General features: G+C 40.0%; 1 protein-coding gene across 1 annotated transcript in view; it reads left to right on the forward strand.

Moving 5' to 3' along the window:
• zranb1a (zinc finger, RAN-binding domain containing 1a) overlaps positions 1 to 7,501 on the forward strand; it is a 29,946-nt gene extending 22,445 nt beyond the window's left edge. The window contains exons 8-10 of the mRNA XM_037691489.1: positions 3,419 to 3,548; positions 3,740 to 3,969; positions 6,558 to 7,501. Coding sequence (XP_037547417.1) covers positions 3,419 to 3,548; positions 3,740 to 3,969; positions 6,558 to 6,773 — 576 coding nt within the window. The 3' untranslated portion in view covers positions 6,774 to 7,501. The remainder of the gene's footprint in view (positions 1 to 3,418; positions 3,549 to 3,739; positions 3,970 to 6,557) is intronic.
• Positions 7,502 to 9,649: the final 2,148 nt, after the last annotated feature.

Genomic DNA, 9,649 nt, shown 5'->3' on the forward strand with positions numbered 1-9,649 from the left:
AACAATAAATCAATTAATCGCACGATGAATAAAAATTAACCTCATTTTCATTTATCGGCTTTATCGTTTCTTCGTGTCGCACTTTCTACTGAAGACACTGGATGACAAAAGGCTCAACTCCGGTGCTTTTCACTGACCTCTCCTTTTCTCTTTAAAATCCGTTTTAATCGTCCAAAATCGCGTTTTTGGATCGTTAAAAGCTGCTAAGCTGAGAAGCTAAGCTAGCAGGCCAACCTCGGGGAAAAAACCTCCGTCTTGTCGAAGTTCCAAAATTCACGATTGAAACCTGTGCCTTTGTGTAAAAAGTTGTTTTTCTTTGCTAAAAGAAGCGGAGAACTTGTTTACTGATTTTATTTTATTTTTTTAATTTAAAGCTTTGTGTGAAATGCTATGCTAAAGAGCTCAAATCACACAGAGCGTCCACCATGTCAGCCCATGTTGCGTCAAGGGCCCTCCCTCCCCTTTTTCTTAGAGACATGCTGCTCAACTATCCATCCTTTGGTTCAAGCTGTCTTATACTGCCATCATGTGGTCAAAAGAGGTACTACACTCCAAACAAATCAACATTCTTCTAAGATTTGACAATTATTGTTAAATTTCAAACAATATAATTGTTTATTGCAATAATTTCTGAGACAATCAATTAATCGCCCAGAATTTTTATTTTTTTTTATTTTTATCGTGACAGGCCCAAGTGCGTTTGATTTATGGTAATTTGAAGTTTCATTGGTCCACTGTGACCTGTTAGGTAATTTTATTTGTCTGATTATGTATTTACTATTTTAACCTGTATTTATACAGGTAGTCTAAATAAAGAGAGATGTGTATTGGACAGCTATGTTAGCGCTCGGGTCTGACGATGCGGCATGAAGCTCGTTAGCCTTTCCAAAAAAAATAAAAATCATAAATTAACTGCAGCATTGTATAAACCGCAGTGTTCAAAGCCTGTGAAAAAAACTAGCGGCTTATAGTCCAGAAATTACAGAATTTTTAGTTGTTAGGGTTTAATATACAAGCCTGGAATGAACGCTAGCTTCCTGTACAACACTGAGCTGTAAAATGCAGCAGAGCCGTTCAGGTGCAGCTCTGTGTAGACCATGAGCTACGTAGCTGGAAGAACCCTTTATCGTGTTCAGACATTTGCCTTATTGTCTCGTCTCCCTCTTGTAGAGGGCAACTCTTTATTTGGAAACTGATTCTGTAACCTGATCAGGAGGATTTAAGACTGTCAGTGATCCATATACTAGAGGTAGATCAATCAACTGGTCGACAAAGTTTAATCAGCTGATATTGGCCATTAAAAAAAGTCTTCTAACAGTTGTCAAATAGACATTAATTTAACACGAGCAGTTCTTGTAATTGTTTAATGAAAAGTACACATGGACCAAAAAATAAATAAATCGGTGTTTCACGTCTGCCAGCTGCAGCCCTGATTCTAAAAATCATCAGTGCTCTGTCAGTGCAACCACAATGACACTCTAAACCTGGACTTGCCATACTGGTTGAAACATATAAAGTACACTGTGCAATATATATATTTAAATTTCCTTTGCCTCCAAGAAGCCAGACTTTCTTACATTTCACCTCGAGCATTTTTTCTTTAGATTTCTGAAAGTTTTTCTTTGTAATTTGTCTGATTTTTTTATTTTTTTTTTCCCCAGTCCTTTTCAGTCAAATACCTAACCATTTACAGAGGAATGCTATTTTGCGTTTGTTTTTTGAGCCACATAAGCCTGACCTATGACTCACTCTGCCATAAAAGGCTCCTAAACTCGAGATGAACCGGTGTTGTCGACACATAATGGACGGCTCTGCAGGGAAAACCATTTAAATCAGATATTTAGGCCTATTTTAACCAGCAGCCTGTCACAATTTGTTTATTCCTGTTTCTTGGATTAAATTTATAAAGGTATTAAATTTAACACAATTTGAAATATGTTATTTCAGCATCAATAAAGAGATTCCCCCAAAAGTTGTCGGCTATAAACTTTTAGTTTCCAACCCACAAAATTAGAGCAGCAGAAACTTGAGACCCAAACTATTTGTAGTATGCAAATATTATCCACCTGAAAAGGGTGTTGCTCTTCTATCAACTTTACCGCAGCATGTACCCGTGTAATGTGTACTATTACTTTTGTTGGTGTTTGGAGTTACCATGGCGACGTAATTCACAAACAGACATTTTTCTCATTGGAAAACACTGACGGAGCTCTTAAGGGCTTCTGCCACTGTGAGGTCACATTACCTAGAGTGAAGAGGTCTCTGAACCTTTGGAGCCATTTTGGCTCAAGATGGCCGCCACAGCTACCTCAGAAAACTCAACATTGACTATAACTCAGTCATTCTTGGAGATATTGAGCTGAAATTGGGTACGATCGTAGCTGAGAGTGAGTTGTTTTACATTCCTATTGCAAATCAAAAATCCAAGATGGCCACCTGAGCTATAAAAAGAAAAATACTATAAACCAGCCATTTTTAGAGATATTAAGCTGAAATTTGGTGTGTTGATAGCTGAGAGCAATGCCCAATAAATACTGAATTCAAATAAATTCCAGATGGCCACCAAAGCTGCATTTAAATGGCTTTAACTCTGCTATTTTTACACTTGTCGATCTGAAATTTGGTGAGGTAGCTGAGATCGTTCCCCAACACACAGCACTGTCAAATCAAAACTTTAGAATGGCTGCAACATGGCAGTCCCCATCGAAGTTTCTCCAGGAACTTTCTAGTACTGTTTTAGTATTGACCAATAACAACGCACTTTGTGTCTCATAACAATTAAAGCAGAGAAATGTCATTTTAAATTAGATTTTGTTACTGGAGGGGAGTCCTGACCTGAACGTAGTCTGCAGTCGATCATCTGAAGGTTCTCTCAGGTCCTGATGGAGATTTTGTTTCTAGTTTCTTTAAGGCACAACCTTTAAATTCATTTATTTTTGTATTTATTGTGTATGACATCTCTTTTCTTCTTGTTTTACTCCTCTACATGTTCATTCTTAATTTTTTAAGAGCACATCGCACAACATATTCATTGTTGTGTAAATAACTCGACTTGATCACGAGTACAAATGTGATCAAGTACACAAAAAATAATTTGATCAAAACTACTGTAAAACATGGTGAGGGTCTTTGGCTCATTGGAAGCGAAACTTAGAGGTGAAGTTTGGTTTCAAACTTTTGCTCTGTACCATGCGTGCTCTATCGTATTCCTCCCGTTTAATGAGTGTTAAAAAAAAAAAAATCTACGAATAAAATGTTCCTTATTGGGACTGTTGTTTCCACATCTGTGCAGTAACTAAATGTAAAGGCTTGTATAAACTGGCTCTTATAACAGAATATTTAATAATCTCGCTGACCTCTTACCTCCAAGTTGTAAAAATGACCATGAAACTAAAGAGTTTGTCTCCCTGTCTTTCAGCCGGGGGCCAGCCTGGAGCAGACCCACATTTTTGTTCTTGCACATATTCTTCGAAGACCCATCATAGTCTACGGAGTGAAGTACTACAAAAGTTTCCGTGGGGAAACATTAGGATACACTCGCTTTCAAGGTGAAACAGCTTTTTTACTTATTTTTTACAGTAAATCTAATAATAGTTGCGTAAACTTGCAGGATCGTCGGAGGCAGCAGACCGTTGTCGTACATGGTTGAATTTGAGCGAACAGCCTGTTCTTCAGATGTAATGAGAGTGGCAGCGAACAGCCTGTCCCGCCTTGTCTGACTTGTTTTGCGTGTCTTCAGGCGTCTACCTGCCTCTCTTATGGGAGCAGAGTTTCTGCTGGAAGAGCCCCATCGCCCTGGGCTACACGCGAGGGCACTTTTCCGCTCTGGTGGCCATGGAGAACGATGGATATGACAATCGTGGTGCGGGCGCCAACCTCAACACAGATGACGATGTCACAGTCACGTTCTTGCCCTTGGTCGACAGCGAGCGGAAGCTGCTGCACATTCACTTTCTCTCTGCCCAACAAGTAAGCTCCAATACTCTAAAACACTACGGCTGCAACTTGAAACGGTTGAGATGCTTTTTTTGTGTGTTTTATTTATTTATTTACTTGCTATTTACCTTTAAAAGGTGACAACTTGGATTGTTCTTTCAGTTATTGAACTGTTATTAATGGTGTACCACAAGGCTCAGTCTTAGGACCCACCCTTTTTACAGTCTACATAAGTAATGTAGGTCAGAACATTCCTGGCGCATCCTTGCGTTTCTATGCCGATGATACAATTGTTTGGTGTCGAGCTAAATCAGTTGCTAAAGTTTTCCAGCTTCTACAGTCTGCATCGACATCAGTCAAACTTGTTCCGTCTCAAACTTGTATAAAGGTTGAATGAATGTTTCGTATTTGTGAGACTGCCCCCAGGTGGCAGCAGTATGTTCACCACAAATGCATTTTTTCTTTAGTAAATAACTGCAGGACTAATCTCTGCTTGAGAGCTTGAAGCAAAGCAAAACTTTACAAATATTCTGAACCTATTCTCTCATCAGTGGAGCCTCAGGAGGCTGAAGTGACACCAGATCAGAGGTCCATCAGTAAATGAGTAGTTCTGGTGGTAAAACTGGAACTTTTTGGGAGAACTCGTAACGGTGCCAATGCAGCTGCTGCTCAAATCTCCATTATAACTTATCTACGAAGAGAAAAAGTGTTAATTTTGAAGTTATAAAGGGTAAAGAGATTAAAACAAGTGGTCAAACTATTCCCGGTGACATTATGGCCACTATGATAACCACACACCTGTCTGTCGCTTTCAGACTGCTGTTACTGAGAGACAGACCCAAACACAGACTGAAAAGTAAGCCTCAGACAGTCTCAGTCTGAAAACTCTAGGACAGATCTTAAAAGACCGAGACTGATGGCCACACATTATTAGGTTTATACATTCTATGTAGAAGATTTGACAAAGTAAAAAGACTCTTCTAGTTTTTATAATAATATTTTGAGCCAAAATTTTCTGTATTCTGGGTGGATTGAAGATAAAACTGTAAGTCCTGTAGCGTGACCCTGTTAAAGAAGAGGAAGACTCCATGGTTTGATGCACAATTTGAATCTGTACTAAAAGCAAGAAGAGTTTGTTTGGACAAATTTAGAAAATGTTAAACATTTCATAAGTTAGTATGACGTCATTAACTGTCAGTTAAAGCCATAATAGCTGTAAAAAAACATTATTGAATATTTTTGATAATAATTTATTATGTGTATCATCATTGATAGAAATAACCTCTAAATTTGCTTAATTCACTACCAAAAGTCTACTGCAAAATTTGTATTAAACGAGCAAAATCAGAGGAGTCGTTTGTTGTTGCCAACAATTACGAGTAGTTTGTTTACATTCGAGCATTAACGAGGACTCTGTTGATGGGGCAACGGATATTTAGTCTGAAATGATCCCCAGATTTAAACAGAGGTGGAGGGAGAACAATAAAATCTGAGCCTTCAGGTTGAAATACAAGGTTTTTTTTTCATTTTTAAAGAAACGACTAAAAGCTGTAAAGACGAGAGTCGACAAAAATCGAGAGGTCGAGCTCATTAAAACTAAATCTCGTGCAAGATCGTGCACGCATTGTGCCGATATACGGAACCCTAAAGGAGAATTTTTTTAGCAGATCACTGACTTTAGTCATGGAAGACGGTGATGAGTATTTCCTGTTTTTGAAGCCTAAAGAAAAGAAAGAAAACTCAGATGAGTTTGAGTTATCGTATAAAAACGACTAAACGTATCAAAGTGCCTGTTGTGATCTGTTTGAACTTTAAAAGATGTTTCTACTGTGAGGTCTAAACAGGGCTGGGGCTTCTCAGCAGTTTAAGATTAACTGAACAGTACGAAGGATGTTTTCTATTGTCTTCTGTGGCAGGTGTGTGATAACGTGGGGCCGCATGAGTCAGAGCATTTGGGAACAGGTGCCAGAACAAGATGCGGGGTTACCGTATTTTTGCTGTATAAGTCAGTTTTTTGCATAAATTAGCATGCCTGCGACGCCACGTATTTGTCCATATTTATAACCCAATTTTTGGCTGAGATCAGACAATTTCATTCATTAAGACATGGAAAATATTGAACACTACAATTTTCAGCCTGTAGAGGGCCCTCAACTAATATGGCAAGTCAAGTGTCTCATTAATAGGCAAAAGTGGCTATTAATGAGACACTTGGCTTGCCGTACCAAACTTCGTCTCGCTCCGGAACAAACGTCAAATCAGCTGCATTTCTCCGCACCGCCCAGGCGAAATGATTTGACCATTAAAGTGCATTTATTAAGGAAAAGTTCAACTGAGACGCACCTTTACTATAATGTCGAGTAAACAAATAATTGTTTTCAAGCGTTAATCTTGTTAAATTCTTGTTCAAGTCCTTCCGTGCACACTCCCGCGGCCGCCATTTGGCAGCCAATCAATTTTTGGCACAACACCGGCCTGCGTTTCTGAGGTGTCAGCGGTGACGCATAATAGATGAGACTTATACGGTGAAGCGTCGTGTACGGCGGCAAGTACGGTAGTTTGGGGTTCCATGTACCGTAAGTATCGGTAACACGTTTTTTGTTTGTTTGTTTTCAACACAGATGGGGAACGAGGAGCAGCAGGAGAAGCTGCTCCGGGAGTGGTTGGACTGCTGCGTGACAGAAGGCGGCGTCCTGGTCGCCATGCAGAAGAGCTCCCGCCGCCGAAACCACCCCCTGGTCACCCAGATGGTGGAGAAGTGGCTGGACCGATACCGCCAGATCCGCCCCTGTGCCTCTCTGTCCGACGGCGAAGAGGACGAGGACGAAGATGAATGAGTGAGGCTATTAAACCATGGACCCTGTAGGCTCCGAGTGAGAGTTCTTTGCGATTTAGATTTTTTTTTTCTCCCCCCGTTAAACGTGTGAATCCTTTACTTGTAACAATGCATGTGAGCTCTGTGGTAACCATACCAGCACTATGAAGCAGAACCCGACGACTTCTCCCATAAAAAGCACATGAAGTCCTCCTCGTTTGCCGTCTTATACTCAAATTACTACCCGTTAGAATTACCTTACTTGAAGAAAACGCTAGAAGACGTGAAATATGCAGTATTTAAGAATTCCCCGAGCTGCAGTAGATCTGGATTTACATTTACAGACTTGCCTGAGAAGATGCTAATTGTGTGCGTGTGTGTTGAGTTAAATGAGTTTCCATGATTTCTTATCCTTCTACAAATATTTGATGCTGGATTTATTTATTTATTCAAGTGCAGACGCGCGCAGAGACCCCATACTTGGTTTGGACACCCTTTCTTTTCTTTCAACGTTTCGTTTGATTCACTTAGTCTTGAAGTATTTTTATTTTGCACAGATGAAACCTACAATTTGTCCGTGGGAGGGGAAGATTGAAGTTTACTGACATTTTTATGTGACTTGGTAGCTCATGTTCGTGTTTAGAGTGAGTGGTGGTGTTGACGCTGGCGGGGAAGACAAAAGAAGACGAACCAAACACTTTGCCTCTTCTATGGAGAGCAGTAATATTAAATTTAACTCACTTGCATCAACTTTATCGCCGTTTTGTTTTTACTTCCTGAATACTTGTTTGAATTTAGAAGATCACAGGCTCGCATGAAGGAGTCCTCCTGGGTGGATTAACCATGAAGTGCACATTTATCGACGCTAAAAACTGTTTGTCATCCAATTTGGAATATGTTCTGATTCGAAACCTTTCCACACTACAGCTTTGTGTGCATTCTGTTGTCGAATCAACGATTTAACCCTTGTGTCTCAGAAAAAGTTGTTTTTCTGCTAATCAGTCGTTGCAAGTACAACCGATTCTTAAAACTTGTGACCAAACAGTACATGTATTTGTACAGGAAATTACAAATATATGAAGCTGAACTGTGGGAATATTAAAAAAAGTTTGTGATCCGTACATGAACAGATATTCTTGGTTTAGAAACTTGAATATGTTACCGAGCGGCGACGGTCCGAGGCCTCACACTTTTGAGGGTAAAAGTTTCGAAGCAAGCTGCTTTGGTAAAATACTAAAACTTCTGGTCGTCTGTGATCAAATGAAGACACTAATGAAGTCTAAACCCAGAGGTGTAGGTTTAGACCAGTTTTGGTACAATTAAATGCACTTCAGTGGTGTTTTTACAGTCCTAAATCAATGGATCCCAACACTGGTCCTTGAGGAACACCATCCTGCAGGTTTCAGTTGTTTCCCTGCTCCAGCACTTCTGATTCAGTGATTTAATTACTTAAAAGTTCTGCAGAAGCCTGTTAATCACACATTCATTCAAATCAGGTGTCAAAGCAGGGAAACGAGTAAAACGTGCAGGATGGCGTTCCTCAAGGACCAGTGTTGGGAACCCCTGTTCTACCTTCCATCAAGACAATATAAATAGATCTAAATAGTTTTAAACCTTATCATCCAAATGAATCGAGACCAGTGGTTGTCAGAATCATCTCTTTATTTGAACTGCACTGAATGCTAAATGTTCACCTTGTACAAGAAACGAATACAAATACTCACACTAAAAACCAAAAAATAAAATAAAAATAAAACATACTGCTGGCTGCCTCTTCCGCTATGGTTGGGACACTAAGGAGTTTCAGCTATTGCTCGTACAGAGTACAGGACGACCCTCGCCCCCCCCCCAGAAAGAACCTGGCCTTCTTCGATAGAACAAAGAAATCAAAGGAGGGAAGAGAGGGGGTGGTGGAGCACATCAGGACTATAGGAACACTCAACTAAGCATTACAAATCTAACAGGAAATTCCTCAACACCAAAAAATGTGTTTGTAGAAAAATACCACAACGGTTAGGATGATGAAGAAAATCTGCAGACTAACCAGATTAGTCTTGACTTTTTTTTTCCTCAAAGACAAAACTTTGACAGGGAAAAGCATCGTCAAAAAGTTTTTTTTTTTTCCTGAGATAAAGGACTGAAGTTTGCTTTAACCCTTTCCTGCCTTTAGTTTATAATGTGCTCACAGATGGAGTAAAGTCATTCCAACCATCAAATCATGGATATTTGTCTTCATACCTCAGTCACACGAATCTTAATGTAACAAAAAAAGTAAAACCGAGGGAGCTGCCCACCTATTTAACTTTATTCCAGTTAAATGTGCGGATATTGTTCACAAGTGGCGCCTTCAACTGGATATGTAATGCAGAGGGTGACCTCTAGTGGTGAAAATGTTACTGCGTCTGTCAGGAAAGGGTTAAAAACCCCTGTAGATGACTACAACTGAAGAGAAATCTTGTTTTATTTGATAAAAGATAAATATAAGTTGATTTTTAATCATTTACACTGACAAAAGAAAAACAAATCCTTAGCTCAATGGTCTACACAACATTTGTTACATGGAAGAGGGCTGGAAAGGTGGGGGGTAGATCAGGAGGGGGGTGGGGGTGGAGGGGCATTAAGGTCCAGTAGCACATGATGCCAATTCTTTTATCGTCTGTTCCTTTCGAGAAGTGGGCCTACGTTCCCCCGAGAGCTCCGACGTCCTAGAGGTCGAACGGGGCCGAGTCTCGGCGGGGTAATCCCGGAGCACTAAAAAAACAAACCACTGGACTCTGTGTCCACAATCATTAGGCATGTCCCGAAGAAGAGAAGTAAAACAAAAAACATCGGAGAGTAAAGCCGGAACCAGAAGAAACGAGAGTAAAAACTGAAACGTTAAAAGTACAAATCCCCCCA

Source organism: Nematolebias whitei, chromosome 17, assembly GCF_014905685.2.
Source record: "Nematolebias whitei isolate Nwh7 chromosome 17, NemWhi1, whole genome shotgun sequence".
Classification (NCBI taxonomy): Eukaryota; Metazoa; Chordata; class Actinopteri; order Cyprinodontiformes; family Rivulidae; genus Nematolebias; species Nematolebias whitei.